The 15,629-nt window shown below is 40.2% G+C and overlaps 1 protein-coding gene across 1 annotated transcript in view; it reads right to left on the bottom strand.

Annotated features, from left to right (window-relative positions):
* LOC138303905 (opsin-5-like) overlaps positions 1-15,629 on the bottom strand; it is a 580,436-nt gene that overhangs the window by 211,734 nt on the left and 353,073 nt on the right. Inside the window, exon 4 of the mRNA XM_069243440.1 lies at positions 3,384-3,511. Coding sequence (XP_069099541.1) covers positions 3,384-3,511 — 128 coding nt within the window. The remainder of the gene's footprint in view (positions 1-3,383; positions 3,512-15,629) is intronic.

Genomic DNA, 15,629 nt, shown 5'->3' with positions numbered 1-15,629 from the left:
TTATTTCATTGTGATAGATACGGATCTGTTTCCTATATTTGCTTTCAGTAATACTTCTTGATTAAGTCTCCATTTCCTTTCTGCTCTTCTACACTCCCTTTTAAGTTCCAGTAGATGTGGGGTATACCATGGTGACATCCTTCTCCGGGGTATGTCATTTAGGTCGTAGAAGGGTATAAGTTCATCAAGGCTATCACAAATCCACTTATTGAATGAGTGAGACAGGAGCGTTATATTTTTTAAGTTCTGTTGCCTGTCATTATCCCTTATTTTAGGCACAACCCTAGTGTCTCCTAGATTCTCTGGCCTATTCTTTTCTAGAGAATTGATGAAGTCAGTGGGCTTTAGTTAATGCCACTTTCTTGTGCGAATAGGTGTTTTACCCACCCTTGACTTGTGTTTGGGAATAGCTAATTCCAATTCTATTATGTGAAATTCCAATTCTATTAGGTGATGGTCCGACCAAATCAGATGATGGAATCTCAAATATTTTAATTTCTGAGTATTAGAAAAAACAAGATCAATAGTGTGACCTTTATTGTGGGTGGGGTCTGTGATCAGCTGAGTTAAATGGCAAGCTTTCATGTCTGATACCAGACGTCTTGCTGAGGCGTTCTCCGCTTCTTCAGCATGTGGATTAAAATCTCCTAGCAGTGTGAAATTAGATTTAATGTGAGCTAGTTGAGATGTCTTCTCAGCTAATGAGGTAAGGAAGTCTCCCAATGGCCCCGGGAGCCTATATATTAGAATGCCGGACATTGTATAATGGGGATTTGGGCTGATAGCAAAAAACAGGCTCTCGCATCCTGTAATCTGAAGAGGATTTATACTAACAGAGCATGTATTTCTAAAAATAACTGCAATGCCACCTCCCCTATAGGGTCTGTCCAATCTACTGATTTTATAATCTGGAGGAAGAGCCTTAACAATATCGGAAGCTGAACTATCATCTAACCATGCTTCCGTTAGAAATAAAATAAGTGGTTGTATTTGTTCCAAAAGAATGTGACTATCTAGCTTGTGCGCCCCTAATGAACGACAGTTAGTCAACAGGATAGTATATTTGTTGATTTCCGAAGGCAACTTTAGGTCAAAGATAATGGAAGGGGACCAATTGCAACCTGTGCATGTGTGGCTGTTATTGCTAGGATCGATAGAATTGACACATATACTATGTGTCCCTAAGTTGAAAGCATACGAAGTATCCCTATCATAACACAATGATAACCTATTAACTATAGAAGAGCCAGAGCTTATAGGCTCTGGGCTCGTTCTGGCGCAGACGGGTGAAGACGGGCTTGCCTTTGGTGCGCCCTTGGCGTGCCAGCGGCGGGCTCGCTGCGCACATCTGCTGCGCGTCGCGTGCATCTGGTCTTAAAATAGGCCAGACGCCGTGAAAACTAGAGAGCTAACCCCAATATGGCGGTCAGAAGTGGGAAATAGCAAGATGGTGATAGACAACAGGGCTCCCCTCCACTCACAGCTGCCCCTAAAAAAATGGGCCCTTCTGTGGTGAGGGGAAACCTCAACGGAAGTTTAAAATGCACTCGTACTGAGTGCAGCGTTTTAATGATACCGTACCATGTGAAAAATTTAAAAGATTGTGAATATTTTTTTTAAATGTTCATAAAATCTTCATAGAAACAAAATCATACACACAGCTCCCAGCTTAACATAACATCCCCAAAATTGAGCTCCGAAAAACAGTATTATGTGCCTTGCGATCGCACGTTGCAAGTGTTAGGAGACAGCAAAAACCTTGATGTCTTTCTTCCGCTGCGCGTCACGAGCATCTGGTCTTTAAATAGGCCAGACGCTGTAAAAACTAGAGCGCTAACCCCAATATGGCGGTCAGAAGTGGGAAATAGCAAGATGGTGATAGACAACAGGGCTCCCCTCCACTCACAGCTGCCAATAAAAAACGGGCCCTTCTGTGGTGAGGGGAAACCTCAACGTAAGTTTAAAATGCACTCGTACTGAGTGCAGTGTTTTAATGATACCGTACCATGTGAAAAATTTTAAAGATTGTGAATATTTTTTAAAAAAAATTCATAAAATCTTCATAGAAACAAAATCATACACACAGCTCCCAGCTTAACATAACATCCCAAAATTGAGCACCAAAAAACAGTATTATATGCCTTGCGATCGCGTGTTGCAAGCGTTAGGAGACAGCAAAAACCTCAATGTCTTTCTTCCTTCCAAAGTAAGTAGTGATTATGTTTAATAATTTAGAAGTAGTGGCGTTGTGGACATAGGCATTCTTAATATAATAAATGAAAACCCAATGGAAATATGACAGAACAACCCACCCCCTCCAAGGATACCATTTAAAAGAAAGTTTTATATGGTGTCCTCCGAAAGGAACAGATTGTCTTGCCATATATCTATTGGGTCAACATTATAACACTGGGCTGTGACTTTGGAACATTATGAATTTGAATTCTACCTCAAGATGAATTTAAATTATTACATGGCCCACTTTGTTCCTTGGTGACTCTAATTGTATATATCATAAGTTCAGCAAAGCACTGCACTGTCTACGCTATTTGTACAAGCTTTATTTACTCTAATTATTGTAGTGGGAATACACTGTGAATTGAAGTTACAACTTCAAAGGGTACTTTGTTCACTCATTTGAGCTGTCTCTAGGAATTTAAAGAAACATGTATTATAATTGATTGAAGATGTGTGGTGTAATCTGATGATACACTCTGTTTAAATGTATCATATAGAACCATTGAACCCAATATCATGGATGTCAGTTTGAGGCAGGGAGGGGAAATATTAGTTAAGCATAGGTACGTTTTGGAGTCCATGGCCCTGCCCTTTCACCTCCTGGTCTCAGGAGTCCTGAAGGCCTCAGGCTGACCACTGCAGGCTCTCTGTTTAGTCCTCCAAATTAAACATATACCCCTTCCTATAGTGCTTCAGTTGTAGGTTGGAGGCTGTTGATGGTCTAAGAGTGGGAAGCTTTGTGATGTATGTGGATGTTCTAAAGGTGCATGCGTTTGCTAATATTAAACCTGCCATTTTGATTCATCGATGCCCATGTGACTATTACTCAAATCATATTTTGATCAGAAGCAATGTCTACAAACAATGTAACAAGTGAGATAGTCTTAAAAGCACTAAGATGATCTTTTGTGGTTGATACTTAGCAGATTACTTAAAGATTAAATATTGCAACTTAGCAAGGGATATTATCACAGGAAAAAATAATCAGGCGTCACAGGTTGATGATTGGTTAGCCTAGCCATTTTCTAACTTCTTATGTGCAGCATAACCACTATGCAACATTAAAATTTCCCAACATACAGAGGAAGGTTCTACCTCAAATCACTCAGATAACTAATGTAATTGAAGGAAATTTATAAACTTACCATAGCCTGGATAGCAGACCTTTAAACAACAGACAGAGCTCAGCACTGTTAGAGTAGTGAGACTGCATAAGCCAAATAGGACTCCACAAAATGCATAGTATTTGCAGACTAATCTATCAAATAGCCACCTAAGGACATAAATGAAAATGGAAGTTGTTAGTATGCAAAAGAAAAAGTGCATTAATAGAACATTGATAATCTTTTTCTAACCATGAGATTTTTTCATATTTGTCAAGTACATAGTAATCTTAAATCAAATACATAGCTATCTTCACATTAAAGACCCTGGGCCCAATTTGCAAAGATACATAAACACATGAAAGTAATACATGTATATCTACTCCTGCACCTATTTGTAGATGTACATATCTCCAAACTCTAGAATGAAGTGGCATAGACTCATATGGAAACATTTGTAAGCGTAAAGTTACTACACGCAACTTTGTAAAGGGTGGTGGAGTTCTCTGCTATCAGGGTGTTGATCTCTCTATGGAAAAGTACAGGAAATTCAATAATATATTTTTTAATGAAATACATTTTCATGTAAAATAATTTAAAATAATTTATGTTAATCTGTAACTAATAAAATAAAATGTCACATCATAGTAACTCCTCACATTGAAGGAGTATTAATACAAATGTTAATATTATTAGTTAAAATTACTTTTTAAACAATCATTTACTAAATAGCCACCCTCACTAACATTTCAATATCTATTTTCATTAAACATTATGGATTTGTTTTGATAGTTTTTAAAAATAAATTCAAAAGACTAGCTTACATTTAAATATATTATTAATATTTTATATAATAATGGTATAAAATACAATATGTCATTAATTGGTTAAATATTTTAAAATATCTATCTTTCTTTCTATCTAGCTATCTATCCATCTATCATAGTAAATTTGATTGTATAAAAAATATTTATTTACAATAATAATAAACACCATAATACAGCTATTCATTTGGACACATTAATAGCAGCCAAGTTCCAACATTATAGTCGCTGAGAATACACAAGATCTAAAAATCTCATCAGTTTGCCTCTCAATCGACACCCCTTTGCTAAAGAAATCTTTTGCTAAAAAACAGAATTTAATTGCCTGTTTTATAGTTATTATGGTGGCTTTTAGAAATGCATCTTTCAGATATAGGACCTCATTTGAACTTTGGCGGTTAAAACCTCCTACTGCCGCGGCGACTGCCGCCAAAAGACCGTTGCCGCGGCTACCAGCTGTCTGCCATATTATGACCACAGCTGGATTTCCGCCACAAGAAGAGTGGAAATCCGGCTGTGGCCATGCCGGCGGATGGTGTAAGGTGGCACTGCTACCACCAGCAGCGCCACGCCATAAACCGCAGCCAGCCGTATTATGTCCAATAATACGCCCAGGCGGTGTTCTGCTGGCGGTTGCTACTGGCTGTAGCAGCGCCTCGTCCCATCTCCTGCCGGAGGACCACCTAGATCCAGGTAAGTTGGGTATCCGACAGGGAAAGGGGTGGGGGTTGTTGTGTGTGTGTGTGAATGTATGTGTGTGCGTGAATGCGGGGGGGTGTTGAGTGGTGAATGTGTGTGTGCGTGTACGGACGTGTGAGTGCGTGTATGTTGTGAAATGTGAATGTGTGTCTACATGCATGTTTGGAAGTGTGTGTGGATGTGTGTATGAATGGATGTATGCATGCGTGTAAGCATGTGGAAATGTGTGTGTGAAGGGGCGTGAATGTAGGTGGGGTGGGGGTGTTTGGAGAGGTAGGAGGGCTGGGCTGGAGAGGAAGGGGGGGTGGGGAGACCCATTTCAGTGACAGGGAAGGAGTTCCCTGTCACTGATATGTCCTACCGCCATGGTTTTTGTGGCGTTACGAATGCCACAAAAACCATGGCGGTAGGCGGGGTCATAATTCCACAGGCAGAACAACGGCGGCCGCCGGGCTGGAGAAAGATATCTCCAGCCCGGCGGCTGTTACCGTTGTTGCAGTCGGAGTGGTACATTGGTGGGTTGGCGTCAGCCAACCCGCCAATGTCATAATATGGTGGTAAGTACCGCCAGCCTGTTGGCGGTACTTACCGCCATATCATTGCCGACCTCCGGAGTGATAATGACCCCCATATTCTTCTTCAAACTAAAAGAGCAGAGCATATATAGCGTGGATGTTCCAGTGACTCATCTTCTATCCAAAAAGTCTACAATTTTCTGAGCACTCAGCATACCAGGCACTCTTGAATTTAAAAATTGCAATCCAAAAGAGACGGAAATAGCAGACTCCATTCTGTACTCCAAATACTTATAAACTATATGAGCAAAGACCTTATAATTGCTGTTGGTCATCAGGTTCTGTTTTTAAGTCTTTACCTTTGAGGTGGGGATTAGATAGCATTTCAGCAAGAGGGGGCAAGTTATTAGTTCTGATGAGATCGTCGACCTGCCTGAAACTGAAATTCTTTGAGGTGCTTTTAAAGTTGGTTAACACACAGTCTCAGACAAAATTCAAGGCACCTACATAAAGAGCAGATACAGTCGGTAAAGATATATTGAAACTTCAAACCTACTTGAGTTAAAGAAAAAAATGACAATGTTGTCTACATATGCTAGGTATGAAATGGATTTTCCTCCAAGATTAGGAGGATCCCCATTGCATTGCTGAGGTATAAGGACAGGTCCAAAATAAAGCAAAAAAAGTAAGGACGCCAGCGTGCAGTTTTGCTTAAGCCCATTGTAGGTTCTTATCTCTGGTGAAAGGGTTCCTTCTGCAAGCCTAACTTGTATCCAAGTGTTGTCATGTTATGTCACCAACAAGTGGGGGACGACTGATTAATTCCCTATTGCTTAAGTTCTTCCCAGAGTTTTGACCAATTAAGTTTGTCAAAACACAGTGAATAATCAATATAAGAAGAAAATTGGAGCTTTTTGTAAGGGTATGATAGGCAATGAGTTTCAGAGCAAGAAGACTAAGCATCAATGTCTTAAGTGGAACAACCTGGCCTAAATTGGGTTTGAGTTAAACTGTAGTAAATTACAATTGATGGCCCAATAAAACATGTATTTTAGCAAAACATTATCAAATAGCTTATCTTGGACATCCATAATACAATAAGATGATAGTTTTTTGGATCATCGGTATCCCCCTTATTATATAGTGGATAAATAATTTAACTTTGCCAAGATGATGGAATACGGCTTGTCTTGAGACCTTTTTGTAGAGTTCTGACCAATTAAGTTTGGCAAAAAACTGACGACTAGCCAATATAATTAAAAAAATTGGAACTTTTTCATAAGGGTTTGACTGATGAAAAGATTCAAGGAAACAATGTTGTCAGAGTGAAACAACCTGAACTAAATGGGGTTTGATGAAACTGTAGTAAATTACAATTGATGTCCTGGTCAATCATGTATTTTATAAAAAAATTACATATTTTAGCAGAAATGTGCCACATAAGTTTCCTTTGGGATCCAACAATACAATAAGATGATAATTTTCTGGATGTAAGGTATTCTCAATATCACATAGTGGATGAATAATTGAACTTTGACAAGATGCTGGAATTTAGCCTGTCTAGAGACGTTTTTACAGAGTTTTGTCCAATTAAGTTTGTCAAAAACTGACAAATAATCAATATAACAAACAGAAAACGTGAGTTTTATTGCAAGGGTATGATCGACGAAGAGATTCAATGCAACAATGTATTCAAGAGTGGAACAACCTGGTCTCAATCGGGTTTGATTAAACTGTACTAAATTCCAATTAATGGCCTTATCAAACATGTATTTTAGCAAAGATCCACCAAATATCTTCTCTTCAGCATCAAGAAATGCAATAGGATGATTTTTTGGATCGTCAGTATCTTCTTTATTATATAGTGGATGAATTATTGAACCTTGCCAACATGAGAGAATCTGGCCTATTTTGAGGATTTTTCCCAGAGATTTGACCAATTAAGTTTAATTAAACTGTAATAAATTACAATTGATAGCCCTGTTAAACATGTATTTTAGCTAAATTTATACCAGATACCTTCCCTTCGGCATCCAATAATACAATAAGATGGTAGTTTTTTGGATCATCAGTACCCTCTTTATTATGTAGTGGATGGATTATTGAACCTTGCCAAGATGATGAAATTTGGCCTGTTTGGAGAATTTCGTTGAATAACGTCTGTTAACAATTGGCTCCAGAGCTCAGGGTCAAACTTTAAGATATTTATTGGAATCCCATTGGGCTCAGCCACCTGAATATGTCGACTTTATGATTAGTGAGAAACTATCATCCTCTGTGACCTCCAAGGTCCCTTAGTTATAGTTTGAGAACATAAATCTGCCATCTGTACTGCTTGAGAATAAATAGTTGATATGTGTGAACCATGTTTTAAACGGTATATGTAAATCAGCTGCAGCATCAAAAGACCCCATTTCGTGCTCATCTAAACTCCAAAATTATTTTATATCCTTGAATTGTATGGCTAAGAACAGTTGGGACCATGCTGCTTTTTTGCATTATCAGTAGGTCTTTAATTTTTCTTTTGTGACTTTTTTCCCTGATCAATTTGTCATGTTGTAGTACGTGTGGCGTGCTCAGGAGTTTTCTCAGCCAGCAGCGATGAAACTTTTTTCCTGTGTCTAACAGCGTGTCTGTGGTTTGCAGATGAAGTCTGATTTTAGAGAAAGAACTTGATTAAATATAGTTAAACACTGAATTTAGAAATTGTTCACATTCCTGACTCCAGTTGAAAGATGGATGACCCCTTTATATTTCATTATTTAGTACTGAAGTGACTAATTCCTGATGTTTGAACATTGAGATTTTTTAATTCACAGTCATGTCCTACTAAAGTGCTTTTGATCTATCTATCTATCTATCTATCTATCTATCTATCTATCTATTGAGATAATTTAAATGTAGTATTAACTTAATTATTTGAAGGTGTTAGTTTACATTTTTTTGTATGAGTGATTTTTATTACCACTGGTTGCCCATGTGTGGTGCTTGGCATACTCTAAGGCTTCAGAAAAATTATTTCAATTTAATTTAATATCTTCAAATTAATGTTATATCTACTAATATTTTCAGGATTAATATATAAGTGTGTACTAAGCCATTGTTTAAAAAGTTGCTGAATGAGATTCAAAAGGTTAATACTCTTGTTAACATTCTTGTGTATTTTTTCTGTTTAAAAGTTTGATTTAAAAATCGTGAATTCTGTCAATCACATTTGAATTTTCCTCAAACGTTACTGGATGATAAAAAGGATTCTTTTTTTAACACCATCAAGGAAATTGTGATTGTGGAAAGAATGTAAGTTTTGGGCTGTGGAATTTGTTTTCCACCGGATGGTTGTGGTGGGTGGGAGGGGGAGGAGGGGGCACCATTAGAGCTGTGCCCAAACTCAGGATGGTCTTGGCAGCACTCAAAGCCATGAAAAATAGAGATAAAATATAAAAGAATGTTGAGCTTGAAGCTGAAGCCGAAACGTATTTTTATTTAAACATTGCAATACTGTAGCTGCTATTTTGCTCCTTATGTAGAAAATCATGACTTTAGAAAATTCTACATTTTTACATGGAAATAAAAAATATTAAAAGTAAGAAAAATAAAATTAAAAGAAACTATGTGCTTGGCCAAAGAGCTTGTGCAGTGAACATAGACTGCCTGCATATGGTTGAGCCAATCACTATGGCTAACCTTTGATGCCCCAACAGTCAAAACCTATTTGGCATGGCTGGAGGGCCAACCCGCTGCAGATGCCAACTCCTGCTGTCAAACCTGGGCTTTCAGCCATGCACTATAACCAACCCATCCAGGCATCAATTGCCCACTTCCATGGCCTTCAAGTTTGTGCAGCTGGGGGTTGGCCTCAGGGCATTGTAAGGCACTGCGCCCAAACTGACAGGTGTAGGGACTTGTGGTGCCGAGGCTCTTGCGATGTACTGGCACTCTAATATGTTGCCTCACAACACAGAGTCTGCAATATAGTTGCTCCCAGGATAGAGGTTCCATGCTGACACATGGATCATTCCATGTAACAGATGAGGATAATTTCAGATGGAGGGCATCTACTAAGTAAACACTTTCCATCACTGGTTCTAGCCTTTCAATGGACTCAGATCTCCCACCAAGTAATCATTATTTTGTAAAACACGTTTGCCTCCTCCAAATACCCTTTTACACTCACATTTATGAATCAATAAAAATATTCCTTGCACTGTTCTCGCTGAATCTTGCATAGTGGTTGTTATGAGTATATATGGGGAATGTTGGACTCTTGACATTTGCCTTGGCATATTTACATTTATAGCCCCGAAGAACAGGATGACCCCATTCTTAAAAGTTTTCTACACCTACGTTGCTCTTAGATGAGGAAACAAACAAGAAAATATATTCACGAGGCCATTATAATGGAAGCTCTGAATTTGTGAGTCTGTGTCTAGGGGAGGATCCTGTAGAAATTCCTAGGTTGGTTCGGCGGGTAAAACTTGAGAACATCCATACACATATAGATTGGTGAACATTCACCAATCTTTTTTTGTAGTTTCCACCCTGGAAAGGGACACAGATGTGCTCCACTAGAGGGACTGGAGTGAATTTATTTTGCAAGTAGGGAATGGGGACAGAGCACTCTCAACATTGATGCTGATTTAGCGGAATAAATTTCTGCAGAGAAAACTATAATTAGTTCTGAGAAAAAAAAGGAAATGTTGAATGCCCAAATGTAGATTAGCTTTCCATTTACACACATGACTTTATTTCAGTTGCAATGCTCTGTGCTGAAATATTACAATATTCAGTACTCATTGACTGTCACCGTTGTCCTAGATTACTCCTAGAGATCTTTTAGAATTCCCAAAGATAGGAGCAAACCTATTGACGCACATTTCCCCTTTTTTATTAGCAAGTTTAATAAACTGGACTCATTTAAAAGAATCAATCCTACGTTTGGGTTGCGCCGCTTCAAAAACAATAATGAGGCCTTTCTCACATTTTTTTCGCCTGCAGAGTCACATATGTCAGGTGCCAGATATCAGAATGTCACAAGCTATCTACAAATGAGAGATCTGCAGCTTCCTAAAGTTGTTGCTTGAACTTTGATAAAGGAACATCCCAAAGTGAGTTCAACAGAACTTCAAGAGTCCCATTTCTTTATTTTCATATATTTTTATTAAAGTTGCTTGTGATCAACCAACAAGAGCAACAACAAAAAATATAAACAAGGCAAGCACACAGCATCGTAAATAAATGTTTGTGAAAAATCATGGCCTTAATGCAGAGAACAAGTATCATGGAGTGCAACAGTACAAACAAGCATTTGCATTGCACATTTCTCCGAGTTACAGCTATTAGCAGTTGTAAACTCCCAACCGGATTTTTCTTGCCACATTGAATGGAAAAAAACAGCGCGACTGCACTGCTACAGTTCCCTCGTGATGAAACCTATCGGCAAAAGTGCAATTAACCACGTAACTGGTAAAAGTGCAATTAACTATGTAACAGGGTCGATGTTATGCAAAGCGCTCGACTTCTGCCAAGCGAGATCGCGCTGCGAACAAAAGATAAAAAGTAGTCCACAAACTGGACGGAAATCAGCGAGCCTCGCATGTTTTCAGTACTTGGTCGCTGTGCTCGAGGAGGGTAACAACTGGAAAAGGCATGACGTACGCATGCCTTCCACTAATGAAAGTAGGCCGATTTTAACAGGGAAGCCCAAGAACCAATGAAAGACACTGACGTGGACGGGGCTCGAGCCCTTTTCTAACTCCTAAAGCGTCTCGCAAGCCAAACGCATGCGCAAGCGCTTGCGACGCAAGCTCAACCCTAATAAAAAATACGAAGTGCTGAGCCTCTCAAAAACACATGAACCTAAGGTTAACCTGGGACTAATATCATGTTTGTCAGCGAATATAATATCCTTAACGGACCACTCAATATGGTAATCCAGATGAAAGGGTAATTGCTCTACCCCAGACCAGATAGTGTAGAGTGCTTGGCACTCCTCAAATATATGGATAATATCAGTCGCATGTTGCAGTTTTAGGCTAACAGAACAGTTGATGATAGCAAAAGTATCTGAAATTTAATTGACCGAAATATCCTGACGAAGCCTGGCACCCCATTTAGCATCAGGGGGTGGCCTATCATCCGTCCTACCTATGGACAAAATCCTATATAGGATTTTAATTGATGGCTTGCCGTCTAGGGTGAAAAACATGACTCAGGATATCAACATCCTTCTCTTCAGCCTCATTTGCCAAATTGTGTAGAAAAAAATGTTGAATTAGTAAGTATTTAAAAAAAGATTGTTGTGGATGGTCATAGAGAGTTTGCTGAGTAGAAAAGCACAAAATCGTTGAGAGTCAGAAATCTGACTCAACTTTTGAACACCGAATCGTGGAAAATAAATGGAAAGCTAGGGTTCCCCCGAAGCGGTGTAAATGAGTGAATGGATGGAAGAGAATATTGGGTGCAGATTTCCCCCCAAATGTGGAAAACGACTGATGACCTTAAAGCATATTCGCTTGAAATAGTTCGGATCGGTACATCTACTAAGAGAGTACCTAAAACATGGCCCCAAGACCATTTGATACCCTTGAGCGAAATAGTCAGGGTTAGGGTCATGTTAGGTGAGAATGTTCTTAATGTGACAACCAAAAGTGGCCCAGAAGTATAACTAACAATCTGGAAAAGAAAGACCGCCTTGGTTAGATGGAATTGCCTTTCTAACCATCGGATACCCCCAGATAAAGCTGCCCATAGCCCCTCAAGACACTTAAAAAAGGAGATCCGGATCCTATGAGTGGATTGCTAAAAAAAGATAGGCAAATTTGAGTAAAATATTCAATTTTCAATATTGCATCGTCCAGTGATGCTGATTGGACGGTGGTTCCTAGACCGCATCTTTGCAATAACAGACTTTAGGAGGGGTTCATAATTTAGCGAAGCAATACAATCAGCGTTTGCAGAAATGTTGACCCCAAAGCGGGTGGCAGAAATGACTGTGTCAGGGACTGGAGTGTCTGGTGTAACTTGAATAAGTTCCAGAGGGAAGGATTCACCCGTGTAATATACCCCGGATTAGAAATAAAGAGATCTAGGGAAGGTAAAACCCCAACGTTCCTTTCTAGAGGCGGGGAGCTGTAAGTTCAACAAAAGCATATTGTGACCTGAAGTAATCTTAGGACAGACTTCTATACTTGCAAAGTGAATCAGCTGCTGGGCTGTAAAAACCATGTCAATCCGCCCCCAACCACTCCAATAATCCAAGGTTTAATCATTCAATGAGAGCAATCACCAACCTATCCTTATGATCGAAGGTCATACTCTGAGTTGAGTATTCCAAATGTGTAGCACAGAGAATTGTGACCCCCAAATAGAATTGAACTTACTAGTACAGATAAAAGATTCAAACCAAGCTGCCTGTAGAGAGACCAATCTTCATATGCCAAATGAGTCTCAGTCAAGCAAACAATCTGTGATTTATAGGCCAGAATCTCATCACTAACCAGCTGCTGCTTAAGTGGGCGATTGAGGCCAGCTATATTCCAGCACTTCAACCTTAACTGGGACGAAGTATCATTTCAGCCATATACAATACCAGCATGATGCTTGCGCACATATCTAAAACATATATGATTAGAGCAAATAGTTGTAATTACCACCCTCCCAGCCCAACCACCTCACCACCCATCCTGTCATTCAACCACCCATCTGACCACCGCAAAGACCCAAAAAATAAAATAGCTGGAAATCCAACATAGGTGACATGCACCCAACAAACACAAAAGCCCATCCTGACCATAGGGAAAAATCATCCCACCCTCGAGCTGTCAGAACACTAAAACAGCTGCCAATGTGCCTACAATCCCCCCCGTTCCCCAATGCCATCCCAGCAAACAAACAATATTCAATATCAGTACACCTCAGCATATCATGGAACGGGAGATAAATATGAGAACTAAAGTTCCAATGGAAGAGAGAACAATATAGAGTAAAAATAATGAAAAACAGCAAAGCAACGCAATTACATTGTCAATTCTAACCCTGCTACTTCTTGAGAATTTTGGCAGTATCAGCTTCTGTAAACAGTACTGTTCTTGACTGTCCATAAGGATATTCATCCAGGTAGATTCCTGGAGAAAGACCTGTGCGCCCATTGCCTTTAGTGTATCAATCATCTGTTAGAGCCACCAGTGTCTATCCTTTGTAGTCTTACAGAAATCTGAGCGGACATAGAATGATACTGCATACACTGTGAAGGGAGCTACAGAGCCTTGCCTTCAAAAACACTGCCAGTCGAAAAAATAAGTAGTTGACAATATATATCAGTAGCGGCTGAGAGCATGCTTTATCAGATTTAGTGACGTCCCGCTAAAGTGGAAGACGATGAGCCCATTTAATTTGGCAGTCAATGTTCCAGTCCGACACTCTGGAAAGGCCTTCATAAACAATAAGATGCTAAATTGTCTGGGATAATTTTTTTTCTCTCCCCTCTGGTATGCCAAACACCCTTACGTTTTTACGCCACTGGTTGTTCTCCAAATCTTCAATCTTTGCCTACTGCTGGAGAAGGCCAACCTCCTGATCTAGGATTGATTTTGTTGAAGCTGTCTCAACCTCTTCTGTGTCAGCCACTCATTGCTGAAGATCTGAGACCTATGTTGTACCAATAGATATTTTCCCTGTGATTTCAGCTATAGCTGCAGATTGTTGCTTCTGACTTGTGTACAATGCTGGTGGGCCTCTGTGCACTGACTCTTCATTAGTTGAATAATTGTGGAGAGAGAATCAAGGAGGGGTCAGAGCTGCATTGTATATATTTAGATCTGTTGATATTGCAGCCTCTCCCACAGCCATGGTTATCCCATCTAATGATGGTTCTGGAATGCCAGTAGGATAATTGGCTGAAGGTGTCCCAGACTTGCTAAAGCAGTGCAACTCCTCCAAAATGGCCAGGCAGTTGCCAGGAGTAGCAAAAGAAATAGGACTAAGACCATCTGGAATCTGGTTGCTGCTGATGTGGGACTCTGAACTTTGAGAATTACTATTGCCCCCCTCTGGCAACATACACTGATTAAAGGAGCGAATAATAGTAACCAGGCGGGTGCTTTTTACTTCAACATCACCCATTGTTGTAGGGGGTGGCCCTTGGGTTGAGGTGGCTTATAGTTGAGCTTGTTTCTCTTCTCCTTCCCAGCTGTCTTAGCGCAATTGCTACCATATCTGTCTATTCCTTAGGTGGGGCAATAAGTGATGCTGGAGAGGGTGCTGCAAGGTTGTGCTGCTGAGTAGGAATGCAGCCTACCTTATGGCTGCTTCTAAAATAAGGTGAGGACAACAAATTATCATACTCTTTACTGCCAGTACAGTCACTGCCGCCCAGAGCACAAGAGACACATCAGCATTAGGTGTAGCATTGGGTGTAGCATAAGGTGTAGAAGCAGAGTTAGCAAAGAATTGTTTGTTTCCCATGATCCCCACTGAATCAAGTCCAGTTTTATCTGCGCAGTCGGCGGTGGGGGTCACAGAGTGAGCATTAGTTTGAAAAATACTCTCATTACCTGGAGAGGCCGACACCGGAGAAGTAACATTCCCAGTAGACACAATGGCCCTCATTACAACCCTGGTGGTCGGTGTTAAAGCGGTGGTAATACCGCCAACAGGCCGGCGGAAAAAAAAATTGAATCACGACAATGGCGGAAAACGCCAACACAGACAGCCACTTTAACACACCGACCGCCACATTGGTAGAAACAAACACCGCGGCAGTAACTGCCAACAGACAGGCAGAAGACAATGTACCACCCACTGTATTACAAGGCACCAATCCGCCAGTTTTTCGGGGGCAGTACCAACGCCAACAAAAACACGGCGAAAACAGTACTTGGAACGGAAACCACTCACCTCTCGACACCCAACGAGGAACCAGGATGCCATGGAGCCTGAACTACAGGTGTTACCAATGTTGGTTTACCTCCTCCTCTACCAGGAACATCAAAGACGGCGGCAACAACCACGGTGAGTACTGCACCTAGCACACAGAGGAGGGGGAGGAAAAAGAGAGTAACACACACACGCAACACGCAATACCCCCACCCCACCCACAACACCATACACACAAATACATGCATCAACATTACATATACACCCCGTAACCCTCTGGAAGAACGCAAGGCCCAAATGAAATGATTGTAACGAGTGTAATCATCGAAAATCCAGATAGGGCAACAGGTCTGTAAAAGATCAATATATACAAATAT

This window comes from Pleurodeles waltl, chromosome 7, assembly GCF_031143425.1.
Source record: "Pleurodeles waltl isolate 20211129_DDA chromosome 7, aPleWal1.hap1.20221129, whole genome shotgun sequence".
Classification (NCBI taxonomy): domain Eukaryota; kingdom Metazoa; phylum Chordata; class Amphibia; order Caudata; family Salamandridae; genus Pleurodeles; species Pleurodeles waltl.
Note: the sequence above shows the minus strand (reverse complement) of the source record. Positions and strands in the feature narration are given on the sequence as shown.